The 18,470-nt window shown below is 38.9% G+C and overlaps 1 protein-coding gene across 1 annotated transcript in view; it reads left to right on the top strand.

The window, feature by feature from the left end:
• Window positions 1-12,804: 12,804 nt before the first annotated feature.
• The window catches only part of LOC308080600 (NACHT, LRR and PYD domains-containing protein 3-like), a 60,047-nt gene continuing 54,381 nt past the window's right edge, over window positions 12,805-18,470 (top strand). Inside the window, exons 1-2 of the mRNA XM_080422494.1 lie at window positions 12,805-12,913; window positions 15,316-15,429. Of these exons, the coding sequence (XP_080278620.1) occupies window positions 12,846-12,913; window positions 15,316-15,429 (182 nt within the window). The 5' untranslated portion in view covers window positions 12,805-12,845. The remainder of the gene's footprint in view (window positions 12,914-15,315; window positions 15,430-18,470) is intronic.

The raw sequence follows: 18,470 nt of genomic DNA, 5'->3' as shown, positions 1-18,470 counted from the left end.
TTGTATATTTCACTGGAAGCACCTGGCATAAATTAACTGACTACTATCATTACTCTAAGCAATGAAATCACTTTAAAAATCAATCAAATCGTCGTTGTCTAATCACCCTGCCGGAGTTTATTTCTGATCATTGACCTGCTCCCCTTTGATTATCTCTTGCAAAGTGCATGAAAATAGTCAAGTATGGAGGAGATAAAAGCATGGATGATATTTTCTAGGTCTGCAGGGGTAAGGAATGACCTTGGCTAGCTATCTCTATTGGTCAAAGCAGGATTGAAATAGAATGGGTGTACTGCTATATAAACATAATATTGCATGTCCTGATGAGTCGTGTTTGTCCGTTCAGTTCAGTTCTTTTTTTTCTGTTTTAACTATTTTTGCCGGGGACCCCCTTGAGGACCCCTGGGGGTCCCCGGACCCCACCTTGAGAGCCACTGGTGTATTGTAATAGTTTGTAAACATGTCTAAAGAGGACAGGGGGAGTGTTTCTCTGCACTTTATTGTAGATTATAACACTAGTATGTAACACTAGTATGTACAACATTTAATAGACACTAAAACCACCTGACCTCTAATGTCTCTGTCATTGTGTTGTGTTGGCCTGATATCATCCTGATGTTGTTAGACTTTGATACTGAACTGAATGTTTAAACAGCTCATATAATCATAAAGTCTTGCTGTGTAATTTAATTAATCAGTTTATTCTTACTGAGACATTACAGTAGTACATCTGAAAACAACGTTACTTACATCATCAGACACAGCATATGTAACTAATGTGCTGACTGACATTATGTTCCCCTAAGACAGGAGTTCTCAAAGTGGGGGTCCCCAGGGGTCCTTGAGGGAGTTCCAGGGGATGCTTAGCGAAATTAATGAATATGAATCAAAATCGTTGTAACCACTTTAACCATATATATACTGTACATCAACCGATCTACTGTTTTCAAAAGATCATGAAAATGTTTTAAACCGATTTATAAAAATAAACATGTTTTTTATTAACATTTTTGCATAACAACACAAATATTGTATGGGCTGGCACATCATCTTTTCAGATGGGGTTCACGGCCAAATACATATTAAATTGTGGGTCCTTGAGATGAAGAGGTTTGAGAACCAACAATAATACTAATAATAAGAATAATAAGAATAAGAAAATTGTATTTATAGCACCTTCCAGAAACAAGTTAAAATGTGCTTTACAGTAAAACAGATAATAAAAGTGAGTAAAATCCCAGGTTAAGATAAACAATAAAAGTTACAACAAGTCATCAATTAAGAAAAAGCTGTACGATAGAAATGAGTTTTAAGGAGAGATGTAAAAGAGGACTTCTGCCTGAGATCCCCAGACAGGGAGTTCCACAGCAGAGGGGACCACACAGCAAACACCTGGTCACCCTTAGTGACAAGCTGAGACTTTGGAACCATCAGTAGGGCCTGCTGGAGGATCTCAGACAGCGGCCACTAGACTCATAGGGATTTAAAAGATCACAAATATGCCAAGAACCTGACCATTCAGGGCTTTAAAAACAAGCAGTACAATTTTTTTAATCTATTCTAAAACTCACAGGTAACCAGTGAAGGGCAGCAAGGACTGGTGTAATGTGTTCAACTATCTTAGTGTGTGTCAAAAGTCTGGCAGCAGCGTTTGTATCAGTTGCACTGTGTATGTCACTTGTTGATACCAGAATAAAGTGCAGGACAATAGTCAAGTCTGGAGGAGATAATAACATGGGTGATAAGGAATGGTCTGACCTTGGCTAGCTGTCTCCTTTGAGCAAAGCAGGATAAAAATAGAATGGGTGTACTGCTATATAATCATAATATTTCCTTGGTAATATGTCCTTGGTCCTTGGTAGAAAGTGAAGAATGTATACAGTGTGTTCCTGGTGTGTTTTAGAATGGGTTCACAGCTAAACATACACTGTATGTCCTGGTGTGTTGTAGAATGGGTTCACTTCACTGCTATATAAACATGTACTGGTGTGTTGTGTATGTCAGTTTAGTTCACTTCAGTTATTTTTCTGTCCTTAGTTTGTGACCTCCGTTAACCATTTAAACCCTATATACTGGTATGACTGAGGACCCCCAGGGGTCTGTCCTTGACCCCCTCATGTTGTCCCTCCACACCAAATCTCTTCGGTGAAAACAGCAGATCTGCTATAGCCGAATGTTCACCTATTATAACATGTTCAGAATAGGGATGCTACTGTATGTGGTTAAGTTGGGTAGCAGAACACTGCAGTTGTTTCTTTGTCCTGACTAATAATCTTTAATTGTATGAATTATGTTCTTAGTTATTTGACCTCCGCTGCATTTGAACGGCTTGTTTTAAGATGAACATTTGTATTGACTGTTATTTAGTTTTTATTATACACCTAAAAAACTGCCTTTGTTTTCTAGTTTGTTTTGTTTTTTAATTGTCCTCCTGGTGGGGGCTCCTCAATGGCAGGTGAGCCAATAGGATACAACAGCAGTGGCAACATAGAAATGTGTGAGGAATGTATTGACATAATGACAAAAATGGGTGATTTATTTTTTTAAGAGTAAAAATAAATATTGGCCAAAAATAAAAACAGTGGGTTAAGAAAGTGTGAATGTATGGGTAGAGCAGAGGGCAAACTTTGATGATGGAGAAGACCACTAAATGTCCACCCTCCCTCCGGGGACCACATTGTGTATATGTGCACTGTCACCAGTAGTACACTCACTGTAAACACCATCATTCAAGTCGCCCATAATAGTCACAATGTAGAGATATTAACACATTTGATTCAAGATTATTTTTTTCAAATCACACATAAATGTGGAGCAGCTAAAACATGTTAAATGTTCAATATAAATTAAGTTAGTTGATATAGTGACAAAACTAAGGAGTAAAAGAAAAGAAACAATTGGCCAAAAACAGTGGGTTTAGAAAGTTTGAATGTGCCATATGTATACAGTACATTACATTCCACATTGATAAGGTTAAATACAATTACCCCCCCCCCCCCCCATTTTTTAAAATAATAATATATTAAATAACAAAAAAATCATACACTGTACATAAATATGAAGCAGCTAAAATATGTTAAATGTTCATTATAAATGCATATTTATTCTAACAGGTTGCAAACATGTCTAAAAGGACAGGGAGTGTTTTTCACTGCAGTTTACTGTAGATTATAGTAGTTAATGTACAACATTTAATAGACACTAGAACCACCTGACCTCTATGTGTCTGTCTTTGTGTTGTGTTGACCTGATATGATCCTGAATGATGTTGTTAGAATTTGATACTGAACAATACCTCCACTTCCAAAGACTCACAAAATCATAAAGTGTAACCTTTAGCTGTACGATTGTAAAAACCTTCAGTTAACCACTTAAACCCTGTATACTTCTAGGACCAGGGACCCATAGGGGTCTGTCCTTGACCCCCTCATTTTCCCCCTCCACACCAAATCTGTAGCAGTAGTGCAAACTGTGTTTAGAAGAAAATCTAAAATGGTGTAACATTTAGTTCGGTAGAAATCTGTGTGCGACAGTAGGCTACGTCTGAAATCAAATATGGCTAATGATAATGTATTTAACAACCTACTGTACATGTTGTGTATTCTACAGTATTTGAAATATAACTGGATCCATATTTCGATGTCTACCAACAACTGTAACTAGTTGACCATAAATATAATGTTTCATCTTCGTTATCATCCTGTCAGGGTTCATCAGCAGAGACCAGAGTCTCCTGTACCCAGCTGTGTCTCCATGAAGAGTGACCACTCCAAGGATGGACAGATTGACTTCAAAGATGGACACCACTCTACTGATCACAGGTCTGACTATTCATGTTTTTTTTTCACTCAAAACATGTCATCTAATAACCAGAGCAGCACCCGTGTGTGTGTGTGTGTGTGTGTGTGTGTGTGTGTGTGTGTGTGTGTGTGTGTGTGTGTGTGTGTGTTTGTGTGTGTGTGTGTGTGTGTGTGTGTGTGTGTGTGTGTGTGTGTGTGTGTGTGTGTGTGTGTGTGTGTGTGTGTGTGTGCGTGCGTGCGTGCGTGCGTGCGTGCGTGCGTGCGTGCGTGCGTGCGTGCGTGCGTGTGGCGTGCGTGCGTGCGTGCGTGCGTGCTGCGTCCCTGCGTCACATGGAGTTAAACGATCACAGATAGAGGCAAGAGCCTGACCATTCAGGGATTTAAAAACAAAAAGTAAAATCTTAAAAATCTGTTCTACAACTCACAGGTAACCAGTGAAGGGATGGTTTAATTCTGTTAGTGTGTGTCAAAAGCCTGGCAGCAGCGTTTTGGATCAGTTTTAGTCTTTGTATATTTCACTTGCTGATACCCGAATAAAGTGCATGACAATAGTCAAGTCTGGAGGAGATAAAAGCATGGATGAGCTTTTCTAGCTTTTCTAGGTCTGCAGGGGGAATGGCCTGGCCTTGGCTAGCTGTCTCAATTGAGCAAAGCAGGATTAAAATAGAATGGGTGAACTGCTGTATAAAACATTATGTCTCTAGTGTGTTGTAGAAGGAGTTCACTGCTAACATTATGTCCTGGTGTGTTGTAGAATGTTTTCCCCGCTATAAGCATGCATGTCCTGGTGTGTCACAACATGGGCTTGTGAGCTTGTAGATCTGCTATAGCATATATGTTCATTTATCACATGCCCAGAATAGGAATGCTATGCCTATGTGGTTAAGTTGGATAGCAGAACAGCTCAGTTGTTTGTCCTCCTGACTCCTAATCTCATATTATGAATTCTGTTCTTAATTATTTGACCAACAGCTTGTTGAAGGAGCATGAATGAGGCTGATTTTGTTGTTTGTTTTCCACTTCAGGTTAAAAACTACAGCAGGGTAAAAACATGGCAGGCTGCATAACACTGACCTTATAGCACAGTGATGTAAGCAAACAGCTGCAGCTAATCAAATTAATAATGGGTGTGTTAGATTTTGGTGTGTAAATAATGTCTATCATGCTTGCACATTGGCATGCCCTTGACTCTCTGGACACACCCATGAAAATCTAACATACGTATTATTAGTTAGTTTGGTGCAGCTGTGTTGCTTACTAGTCTGCCACGTTTTTAATCTACAGTAGTTTTTAACCTTAACTGGGATTCAGGTCCCTTTATATTGAGTATTAATATTTATTGATATTTAGTTTATCCATCTATAAATTGCCTGTGTTTGCCAGTTTGTTTTGTTTTTGAAACTTATCAAAACAATAAAACCCCTATTTTTACAACATGGCATGGCAGTGAAAGGAACAGCTCCTTCTTACCTCCAGGCTATGGTCGATGCTTACACCCCTGCCCGACCACTTCGGTCGGCCACCTCGGTGCGACTGATTGCCTCGTCGCTCAAGGGTCCTTCTGACCGATCTACACGGTCACGACTTTTTTCTGTTCTGGCTCCACAGTGGTGGAATGAACTGCCCATCTTTCGCAGGCTGAAAACCCACCTCTTCAGGAAACACTCTACCCTTCCTCTTCGCCTTGCCTACTTGTTGTTAACTAGTTGTACAAACTCTTGTTTTATGGTTTTATTGGATCTTGTTTATTCAATACACTTATTTGTTTTAGCTCTTGCTCATTTGATTTTCCTATTTTGTCTCATCTGTTTATGAAAGTATGTAGCTGATATAATGCACTTTTACTTCAGCGCTAGGTATACTCTTGGTTGCTTGTTTTAGAAGAGAATGCACTTAATGCTTCTGGCGATTAGTAGTTTCGTTCCCTACCTATGTTGAATGCACTTATTGTAAGTCGCTTTGGATAAAAGCGTCTGCTAAATGACTGTAATGTAATTTAATGTAATGTAATGGCCGTAGGCTAAGCAGTGTAGAACAGGGTTTGTCTGGTGCTACGTCCTCCTGGTGGGGGCTCCTCATTGGCAGGCGAGCCAGTAGGATACAACAGCAATGCAACCCAGAAATGTGTGGAGAATGTATTGACATTATGCCAAAATTGGGTGGGGTATAAAAAAAATAACCCCCCCCCCAAAAACGTTTTTTAAAATAAAAATAAAACAATGGGTTAAGAAAGTGAGAATGTATGTGTAGAGCAGAGGAGGGCAAACTTTGACGATGGAGAGGACCACTAAATGTCCTACCCTCACTCCAGGGAACATATTTTGTATCTGCACTCTCACAAGTAGTACACTGTAAACCCCATTACTCAAAATGTCAAATGTATTTATTTATTTCAAATTCCAAATGCATTTAGTAAACTTGCAAACTTGGAATTGAAACAGCTGAATTCAATAATATATCAGTATTTTGGATATTGACTCGTGGGCAGCATTATGTTAAGCATGTCTGCATGTGGGTGCTGTGTCATTGTTCCGACGGCGCATTGTTCCGACGGTTTACTAACCCTATACCTAACCCTAACCCTAACCCTAACCGCACACGGAAGCCACGTAGTCGGAGTAATGGGATGTCAGACTTATGGGCAGTCCTCTGCATGTGGCCCCCGGGCCGACAGTTGCCCATGTATGGTTTTAGAAAATATATTCCACATTTAAAAAAAAAAAACATTTACCACCTGACCTCTAATGTCTGTGTCATTGTGTTGACCTGATATTATCCTGAATGATGTTGTTAGACTTTGATACTGAACATGTTTAAGCAGCTCAATATAATCATAAAGTTTAACATTTAGTTAGCTGTACAATTTTATGAAGCACTTTAATCTTACTATGAGACATTATCTGAAAACAAGTTACCTACCTCATCAGTTTAGCGTTCTCAAATTTCTGCCCGAACCTGACCCTAAAATATGCAATAATAATAATAATAACAATATATATATAACAATATATATATAATATATATATTGTTATTATTATTATTGAATATTTTAGGGTCAGGTTCGAATATTATTATGAATATTATTCATAATTCTGTTCTGTCTTTGTGTGTATTTATTAATTATGAACAGCAGTGCTGTCCATGTGGTGCTGAGCTGAGTTACTGCCGATGATTGGGTTTTTAATGGAGAGGCTTCTATGTGCACGCAGCAGAGAAAAGTTGCTTCTGCCGCTAAGCCGGCTTGTTGCCTGATTTATTCTTAATTTCAAGCTGGTATTGTGCACTGAATAGCCATTTGATCTATAAGCTCAATGAAGCTCACAATGCATAACGATCTAATGCGTTGTGAACTTGAAGATCGGTTACTTATTTGAGTCATAAATCAGACAGACGACAGACGCTGAGGCAGACAAAAGCCTGATTTGTACTTTGTCACTTGGCGGTGCTGTGCACTGAACATAGCAGATATGCAAGCCCAGAATACAACATGGATGCCATGCATTGTGTGTTTGTAGATCTGCTGCTGTGTTTGGTGCACGACCATTGTACTGTCGAAGTATAAATTACAGGCAGCAGCAGCCAGCGAGAAGTGAGACAGTCAGGGGAAGAGGCAGAGTAAGATGTGAAGACGTGGATTTAACTTCATTTTGTGTGCGACTTTGCATGTGAGGGCTACAAGTCATGTGAAGTTGCCATTTAATAATTCACTCACATAATTTGAGCCACTAGTGCCTACTGGCGATCTTCTTATTTTTTTTTTCAGGCAATCACAGGGCCTAAACTTATGGTAATTATTTCGGGCCGGGCCTTAATTTTCAGGCCCGTTACGTTGAGAACTTTACTGTTAGCTGTTTAAAATATGTATTAGATAAATACATTTTTTCAAGATTTTGTGAAAATAGCTGATAGGGATAAAGTGGTTAAACTGACTGATTCCGTATTAAGGTTTTGTTTTTGCCGGGGACCCCCTGGAACCTTCTTGAGGACCCCTGGGGTTCCCCGGACCCCACCTTGAGACACTGGTCTATAGGAACACAGTTGGCCGAGTTCAGAGGCGAGAAGCCAGGCAGGGAGGATGATCTTTGTTGCTTACTGCACTAGTGACTCCTACTGGCTGGAGAGGCTCTTGAGCCAGTAGGATACAACAGCAGTGGCAACACAGAAATGTGTGGGGAAGTTAACTGATAGAGTATGTTCCACTTTGATAAGGTTAAGATAACATGAACCCCAAAAAATCATACACTGTTCATCAGGGATTAACCCCCGCAGAGTAGGCTACTTCTACATTGCAGTATTGATACTTTTACTTAAGTACAACATTTGAGTACATCCTGATGTTGTTAGACTTTGATACTGATCAACATCAAACAGCTCAATATAATCATAAAGTTTATCTAGCTGTGCAATTTAATGACACACTTTATTCACAGTACATGTGAGCACAAAGTTACCTTCATCATCAGACACAATTATAACCCCTGTGTGACTGACATTATGTCCCCGAAGAGAGTGGTTCTCATAGTGGTTCTCAAAGTGGGGTCCGGGGTCCTTAGATACATAAGTTAATATGGCATCAACATAATTTTAACCACTTTAACCATATACTGCACATCGGCTGATCAACAAGCTCGCAAGTCGCAACGCGTTGTGAGCTTGTAGATCTGTTATTTTCAAAATATCCTGAAAAAAACATTTTTTTACATTTTTCAAACCGTTAGTGACAAGCTGAGACTTTTGAACCATCATTAAGGTCCTGTTGGAGGATCTCAGACAGCAGCCAGGCTCATAGGGAGTTAACCCATTCAATCCAGGGACGCATCTGTGTCATTTTACAATTATTTGGCTATTAGAAAATAGCAGATATACAAGCTTGTAGATCTGCTATTTTTATTTCTTATCGTGAAAGTGTGTGCAAATCTTTGAATGTATGTATTTTTTAAGCGAACATTTGTAACTCAAATCTTTGCATCTGGGGGTCTCTGGAAGAAATACTTTTACAAATGTTTGCTTTAAAACATATATATTTAAAGATTTGCACATTATTTTCACGATTTTTCAAAAATAGCAGATCTACAAGCTCATAGCTATGAGCTTGTATATCTGCTATTTTTGAATAGCCAAAGAAATCTAAAATGACACAGATGCGTTCCCGGATTGAATGGGTTAAAATATCACAGATAGAGGCAGGAGCCTGACTATTCAGGGCTTTAAAAACAAGCAATAAAATCTTAAAAATCTATTCTAAAACTCACAGGTAACCAGTGAAGGGCAGCAACGGCTGGTGCAATGTGTTCAATTCTCTTTGTGTGTGTGAAAAGCCTGGCACCAGCTTTTTGTATCAGTTGCTTTGTATATTTCACTGGAAGCACCTGGCATAAATTAACTGACTACTTTCATTACTCTAAGCAATGAAATCACTTTAAAAATCAATCAAATCGTCGTTGTCTAATCACCCTGCCGGAGTTTATTTCTGATCATTGACCTGCTCCCCTTTGATTATCTCTTGCAAAGTGCATGAAAATAGTCAAGTATGGAGGAGATAAAAGCATGGATGATATTTTCTAGGTCTGCAGGGGTAAGGAATGACCTTGGCTAGCTGTCTCTATTGGTCAAAGCAGGATTGAAATAGAATGGGTGTACTGCTATATAAACATAATATTGCATGTCCTGATGAGTCGTGTTTGTCCGTTCAGTTCAGTTATTTTTTTTCTGTTTTAACTATTTTTGCCGGGGACCCCCTTGAGGACCCCTGGGGGTCCCCGGACCCCACCTTGAGAGCCACTGGTGTATTGTAATAGTTTGTAAACATGTCTAAAGAGGACAGGGGGAGTGTTTCTCTGCACTTTATTGTAGATTATAACACTAGTATGTAACACTAGTATGTACAACATTTAATAGACACTAAAACCACCTGACCTCTAATGTCTCTGTCATTGTGTTGTGTTGGCCTGATATCATCCTGATGTTGTTAGACTTTGATACTGAACTGAATGTTTAAACAGCTCATATAATCATAAAGTCTAGCTGTGTAATTTAATGAATCACTTTATTCTTACTGAGACATTACAGTAGTACATCTGAAAACAACGTTACTTACATCATCAGACACAGCATATGTAACTAATGTGCTGACTGACATTATGTTCCCCTAAGACAGGAGTTCTCAAAGTGGGGGTCCCCAGGGGTCCTTGAGGGAGTTCCAGGGGATGCTTAGCGAAATTAATGAATATGAATCAAAATCGTTGTAACCACTTTAACCATATATATACTGTACATCAACCGATCTACTGTTTTCAAAAGATCATGAAAATGTTTTAAACCGATTTATAAAAATAAACATTTTTTTTATTAACATTTTTGCATAACAACACACATATTGTATGGGCTGGCACATCATCTTTTCAGATGGGGGTTCATGGCCAAATACATATTAAATTGTGGGTCCTTGAGATGAAAAGGTTTGAGAACCAACAATAATACTAATAATGAGAATAATAAGAATAAGAAAATTGTATTTATAGCACCTTCCAGAAACAAGTTAAAAAGTGCTTTACAGTAAAACAGATAATAAATGTGAGTAAAATCCCAGCTTAAGATAAACAATAAAAGTTACAACAAGTCATCAATTAAGAAAAAGCTGTACGATAGAAATGAGTTTTAAGGAGAGATGTAAAAGAGGACTTCTGCCTGAGATCCCCAGACAGGGAGTTCCACAGCAGAGGGGACTGCACAGCAAACACCTGGTCACCCTTAGTGACAAGCTGAGACTTTGGAACCATCAGTAGGGCCTGCTGGAGGATCTCAGACAGCGGCCACTAGACTCATAGGGATTTAAAAGATCACAAATATGCCAAGAACCTGACCATTCAGGGCTTTAAAAACAAGCAGTACAATTTTTTTAATCTATTCTAAAACTCACAGGTAACCAGTGAAGGGCAGCAAGGACTGGTGTAATGTGTTCAACTATCTTAGTGTGTGTCAAAAGTCTGGCAGCAGCGTTTGTATCAGTTGCACTGTATGTCACTTGTTGATACCAGAATAAAGTGCAGGACAATAGTCAAGTCTGGAGGAGATAATAACATGGGTGATAAGGAATGGTCTGACCTTGGCTAGCTGTCTCCTTTGAGCAAAGCAGGATAAAAATAGAATGGGTGTACTGCTATATAATCATAATATTTCCTTGGTAATATGTCCTTGGTCCTTGGTAGAAAGTGAAGAATGTATACAGTGTGTTCCTGGTGTGTTTTAGAATGGGTTCACAGCTAAACATACACTGTATGTCCTGGTGTGTTGTAGAATGGGTTCACTTCACTGCTATATAAACATGTACTGGTGTGTTGTGTATGTCAGTTTAGTTCACTTCAGTTATTTTTCTGTCCTTAGTTTGTGACCTCCGTTAACCACTTAAACCCTATATACTGGTATGACTGAGGACCCCCAGGGGTCTATATCCTTGACCCCCTCATGTTGTCCCTCTACACCAAAAACAGCAGATCTGCTATAGCCGAATGTTCACCTATTATCACATGTTCAGAGTAGGCATGCTACTGTAAAGTATGTGGTTAAGTTGGGTAGCAGAACACTGCAGTTGTTTCTTCGTCCTGACTAATAATCTTTAATTGTATGAATTATGTTCTTAGTTATTTGACCTCCGCTGCATTTGAACAGCTTGTTTTAATAATGAACATTTTGATTGACTGTTATTTAGTTTTTTATTATACACCTATAAACTGCCTTTGTTTTCCAGTTTGTTTTGTTTTTTAATCGTCCTCCTGGTGGGGGCTCCTCACTGGCAGCCGTGGCAACACAGAAATGTGTGGGGAATGTATTGACATAATGACAATTGGGTGATTTGTTTTTTTAAGAGTAAAAATAGATATTGGCCAAAAATAAAACAGTGGGTTAAGAAAGTGTGAATGTATGCGTAGAGCAGACGGCAAACTTTGATGATGGAGAGGACCACTAAATGTCCACCCTCCCTCCAGGGACCACATTGTGTATATGTACACTGTCACCAGTAGTACACTCACTGTAAACCCCATCATTCAAATCGCCCATAATAGTCACAATGTAGAGATATTAACACATTTGATTCAAGATGTATTATTTCAAATCACACATAAATGTGGAGCAGCTAAACATGATAAATGTTCAATATAAATTAAGTTAATTGATATAGTGACAAAACTAAGGAGTAAAATAAAAGAAACAATTGGCCAACAGCAGTGGGTTTAGAAAGTGTGAATGTGCCATTTGTATACAGTACATTACATTCCACATTGATAGGGTTAAGATACAATTACCCCCCCCTTTTTTTTAATAATAATAATAATAATCATACACTGTACATAAATATGAAGCAGTTAAAACATGTTAAATCTTCATTATAAATGCATATTTATTCTAACAGGTTGTAAACATGTCTAAAAAGGACAGGGAGTGTTCCTCTGCAGTTTACTGTAGATTATAGTAGTTAATGTACAACATGTAATAGACACTAAAACCACCTGACCTCTATGTGTCTGTCTTTGTGTTGTGTTGAGCTGATATGGTCCTGAATGATGTTGTTAGACTTTGATACTGAACAATACCTCCACTGTTTAAAAGACTCACAAAATCATAAAGTGTAACCTTTAGCTGTACGATTGTAAAAACCTTCAGTTAACCACTTAAACCCTGTATACTTCTAGGACCAGGTACCCATAGGGGTCTGTCCTTGACCCCCTCATTTTCCCCCTCCACACCAAATCTGTAGGAGTAGTGAAAACTGTGTTTAGAAGAAAATCTAAAATGGTGTAACATTTAGTTCGGTAGAAATCTGTGTGCGACAGTACGTCTGAAATCAAATATGACTAATGATAATGTATTTAACAACCTACTGTACATGTTGTGTATTCTACAGTATTTGAAATATAACTGGATCCATATTTCGATGTCTACCAACAACTGTAACTAGTTGACCATAAATATAATGTTTCATCTTCGTTATATCCTGTCAGGGTTCATCAGCAGAGACCAGAGTCTCCTGTACCCAGCTGTGTCTCCATGAAGAGTGACCACTCCAAGGATGGACAGATTGACTTCAAAGATGGACACCACTCTACTGATCACAGGTCTGACTATTCATGTTTTTTTTTTCACTCAAAACATGTCATCTAATAACTAGAGCAGCACCCGTGTGTGTGTGTGTGTGTGTGTGTGTGTGTGTGTGTGTGTGTGTGTGTGTGTGTGTGTGTGTGTGTGTGTGTGTGTGTGTGTGTGTGTGTGTGTGTGTGTGTGTGTGTGTGTGTGTGTGTGTGTGTGTTTGTGTGCGTGCGTGCGTGCGTGCGCGTGCTGCGTCCCTGGGTAACATGGAGTTAAACGATCACAGATAGAGGCAAGAGCCTGACCATTCAGGGATTTAAAAACAAAAAGTAAAATCTTAAAAATCTGTTCTACAACTCACAGGTAACCAGTGAAGGGATGGTTTAATTCTGTTAGTGTGTGTCAAAAGCCTGGCAGCAGCGTTTTGGATCAGTTTTAGTCTTTGTATATTTCACTTGCTGATACCCGAATAAAGTGCATGACAATAGTCAAGTCTGGAGGAGATAAAAACATGGGTGATAAGGAATGGTCTGACGTTGGCTAGCTGTCTCCTTTGGGCAAAGCAGGATTAAAATAGAATGGATGTACTGCTATATAATCATAATAGTTCCTTGGTAATATGTCCTTGGTATTATGTAGAATGTGAAGAATGTATACAGTGTGTTCCTGGTGTGTTTTAGAATGGGTTCACAGCTAAACATACACTGTATGTCCTGGTGTGTTGTAGAATGGGTTCACTTCACTGCTATATAAACATGTACTGGTGTGTTGTGTATGTCAGTTTAGTTCACTTCAGTTATTTTTCTGTCCTTATTGTGACCTCCGTTAACAGTTTAAACCCTATATACTGGTATGACTGAGGACCCCCAGGGGTCTATATCCTTGACCCCCTCATGTTGTCCCTCTACACCAAAAACAGCATATCTGCTATGGCCGAATGTTCACCTATTATCACATGTTCAGAATAGGGATGCTACTGTACAGTATGTGGTTAAGTTGGGTAGCAGAACACTGCAGTTGTTTCTTCGTCCTGACTAATAATCTTTAATTGTATGAATTATGTTCTTAGTTATTTGACCTCCGCTGCATTTGAACAGCTTGTTTTAAGATGAACATTTTGATTGACTGTTATTTAGTTTTTTATTATACACCTATAAACTGCCTTTGTTTTCCAGTTTGTTTTGTTTTTTAATCGTCCTCCTGGTGGGGGCTCCTCACTGGCAGCCGTGGCAACACAGAAATGTGTGGGGAATGTATTGACATAATGACAATTGGGTGATTAGTTTTTTTAAGAGTAAAAATAGATATTGGCCAAAAATAGAACAGTGGGTTAAGAAAGTGTGAATGTATGCGTAGAGCAGAGGGCAAACTTTGATGATGGAGAGGACCACTAAATGTCCACCCTCCCTCCAGGGACCACATTGTGTATATGTACACTGTCACCAGTAGTACACTCACTGTAAACCCCATCATTCAAATCGCCCATAATAGTCACAATGTAGAGATATTAACACATTTGATTCAAGATAATTTTTTTCAAATCACACATAAATGTGGAGCAGCTAAACATGATAAATGTTCAATATAAATTAAGTTAATTGATATAGTGACAAAACTAAGGAGTAAAATAAAAGAAACAATTGGCCAACAGCAGTGGGTTTAGAAAGTGTGAATGTGCCATTTGTATACAGTACATTACATTCCACATTGATAGGGTCAAGATACAATTACCCCCCCCCCTTTGTTTTATATAATAATAATAATAATCATACACTGTACATAAATATGAAGCAGTTAAAACATGTTAAATCTTCGTTATAAATGCATATTTATTCTAACAGGTTGTAAACATGTCTAAAAAGGACAGGGAGTGTTCCTCTGCAGTTTACTGTAGATTATAGTAGTTAATGTACAACATGTAATAGACACTAAAACCACCTGACCTCTAAGTGTCTGTCTTTGTGTTGTGTTGAGCTGATATGATCCTGAATGATGTTGTTAGACTTTGATACTGAACAATACCTCCACTGTTTTAAAGACTCACAAAATCATATAGTGTAACCTTTAGCTGTACGATTGTAAAAACCTTCAGTTAACCACTTAAAACCTGTATACTTCTAGGACCAGGTACCCATAGGGGTCTGTCCTTGACCCCCTCATTTTCCCCCTCCACACCAAATCTGTAGGAGTAGTGAAAACTGTGTTTAGAAGAAAATCTAAAATAGTGTAACATTTAGTTCGGTAGAAATCTGTGTGCGACAGTACGTCTGAAATCAAATATGACTAATGATAATGTATTTAACAACCTACTGTACATGTTGTGTATTCTACAGTATTTGGAATATAACTGGATCCATATTTCGATGTCTACCAACAACTGTAACTAGTTGACCATAAATATAATGTTTCATCTTCGTTATCATCCTGTCAGGGTTCATCAGCAGAGACCAGAGTCTCCTGTACCCAGCTGTGTCTCCATGAAGAGTGACCACTCCAAGGATGGACAGATTGACTTCAAAGATGGACACCACTCTACTGATCACAGGTCTGACTATTCATGTTTTTTTTCCACTCAAAACATGTCATCTAACCAGTGAAGGGATGGTTTAATTCTGTTAGTGTGTGTCAAAAGCCTGGCAGCAGCGTTTTGGATCAGTTTTAGTCTTTGTATATTTCACTTGCTGATACCCGAATAAAGTGCATGACAATAGTCAAGTCTGGAGGAGATAAAAGCATGCGCTTTTCTAGCTTTTCTAGGTCTGCAGGGGGAATGGCCTGGCCTTGGCTAGCTGTCTCGATTGAGCAAAGCAGGATTAAAATAGAATGGGTGAACTGCTGTATAAAACATATGTCTCTATTGTGTTGTAGAAGGAGTTCACTGCTAACATTATGTCCTGGTGTGTTATAGAATGTTTTCCCCGCTATAAGCATGCATGTCCTGGTGTGTCACAACATGGTGTGAGCTTGTAGATCTGCTATAGCATATATGTTCATTTATCACATGCCCAGAATAGGAATGCTATGCCTATGTGGTTAAGTTGGATAGCAGAACAGCTCAGTTGTTTGTCCTCCTGACTCCTAATCTCATATTATGAATTCTGTTCTTAATTATTTGACCAACAGCTTGTTGAAGGGGCATGAATGAGGCTGATTTTGTTGTTTGTTTTCCACTTCAGGTTAAAAACTACAGCAGGGTAAAAACATGGCAGGCTGCATAACACTGACCTTATAGCACAGTGATGTAAGCAAAAGGGGTCCTTCTGACCGATCTACACGGTCACGACTTTTTTCTGTTCTGGCTCCACAGTGGTGGAATGAACTGCCCATCTTTCGCAGGCTGAAAACCCACCTCTTCAGGAAACACTCTACCCTTCCTCTTCGCCTTGCCTACTTGTTGTTAACTAGTTGTACAAACTCTTGTTTTATGGTTTTATTGGATCTTGTTTATTCAATACACTTATTTGTTTTAGCTCTTGCTCATTTGATTTTTCTTTTTTGTCTCATCTGTTTATGAAAGTAGGTAGCTATATAGATAGATATAATGCACTTTTACTTTAGCGCTAGGTATACTCTTGGTTGCTTGTTTTAGAAGAGAATGCACTTAATGCTTCTGGTGATTAGTAGTTTTCGTTCCCTACCTATGTTGAATGCACTTATTGTAAGTCGCTTTGGATAAAAGCGTCTGCTAAATGACTGTAATGTAATGTAATGTAATGGCCGTAGGCTAAGCAGTAGAACAGGGTTTGTCTGGTGCTACGTCCTCCTGGTGGGGGCTCCTCATTGGCAGGCGAGCCAGTAGGATACAACAGCAATGCAACGCAGAAATGTGTGGAGAATGTATTGACACTATGCCAAAATTGGGTGGGGTATATACAAAAGAACCCCCCCCAAAAAACATTTTTTTAAATAAAAATAAAACAATGGGTTATGAAAGTGAGAATGTATGTGTAGAGCAGAGGAGGGCAAACTTTGACGATGGAGAGGACCACTAAATGTCCTACCCTCACTCCAGGGAACATATTTTGTAGCTGCACTCTCACAAGTAGTACACTGTAAACCCCATTACTCAAAATGTCAAATGTATTTATTTATTTCAAATTCCAAATGCATTTAGTAAACTTGCAAACTTGGAATTGAAACAGCTGAATTCAATAATATATCAGTATTTGGATATTGACTCGTGGGCAGCATTATGTTAAGCATGTCTGCATGTGGCCCCCGGGCCGCCAGTTGCCCATGTATGGTTTTAGAAAATATGTTCCACATTGAAAAAAACTAACATTTAAGAGACACTATAACCACCTGACCTCTAATGTCTGTGTCATTGTGTTGACCTGATATGATCCTGAATGATGTTGTTAGACTTTGATACTGAACAACATGTTTAAGCAGCTCAATATAATCATAAAGTTTAACATTTAGCTAGCTGTACAATTTTATGAAGCACTTTAATCTTACTATGAGACATTATCTGAAAACAAGTTACCTACCTCATCAGTTTAGCGTTCTCAAATTTCTGCCCGAACCTGACCCTAAAATATTCAATAATAATAATAATAACAATATATATATATTCATAATTCTGTTCTGTCTTTGTGTGTATTTATTAATTATGAACAGCAGTGCTGTCCATGTGGTGCTGAGCTGAGTTACTGCCGATGATTGGGGTTTTAATGGAGAGGCTTCTACGTGCACGCAGCAGAGAAAAGTTGCTTCTGCCGGCTTGTTGCCTGATTTATTCTTAATTTCAAGCTGGTATTGTGCACCAATAGCCATTTGATCTATAAGCTCACTGAAGCTCACAATGCATCGCTATCTAATGCGTTGTGAAGTTGAAGATCGGTTACTTATTTGAGTCATAAATCAGACAGACGACAGACGCTGAGGCAGACAAAAGCTTGATTTGTACTTTGTCACTTGGCGGTGCTGTGCACTGAACATAGCAGATATGCAAGCCCAGAATACAACATGGATGCCATGCATTGTGAGTTTGTAGATCTGCTGCTGTGTTTGGTGCACAACCATTGTACTGTCGAAGTATAAATTACAGGCAGCAGCAGCCAGCGAGAAGCGAGACAGTCAGGGGGAGAGGCAGAGATTGCAGAGTAAGGTGTGAAGATGTGGATTTAACTTCATTTTGTGTGCAACTTTGCATGTTTTGTAGCCTATTGACATGTGAAGGCTACAAGTCATGTGAAGTTGCCATTTCGGCAAATATAAGTCTGTTCTCTCACATTCACTAATTCACTCACATAATTTGAGCCACTATAGTGCCTACTGGCGATTTTCTTATTTTTTTATTTATAACAAAAAATTGGGGGGGGGGGGGGGGGGTTTCGGGGCAATCACAGGGCCTAAACTGATGGTAATTGTTTTGGGCCGGGCCTTAATTTTCAGGCCTGTTACGTTGAGAACTTTACTGTTAGCTGTTTAAAATATGTATTAAATACATATTTTTTTTCAAGATTTTGTGAAAATAGCTGATACATATAGGGATAAAGTGGTTAAACTGACTGATGGCGTATTAACGTTTTTATTTTGCCGGGGACCCCCTGGAACCTTCTTGAGGACCCCTGGGGGTCCCCG

The sequence above is a fragment of the Gymnoscopelus braueri genome (genome assembly GCF_963280865.1).
Source record: "Gymnoscopelus braueri genome assembly, chromosome: 24".
NCBI lineage: Eukaryota > Metazoa > Chordata > Actinopteri > Myctophiformes > Myctophidae > Gymnoscopelus > Gymnoscopelus braueri.
Note: the sequence above shows the minus strand (reverse complement) of the source record. Positions and strands in the feature narration are given on the sequence as shown.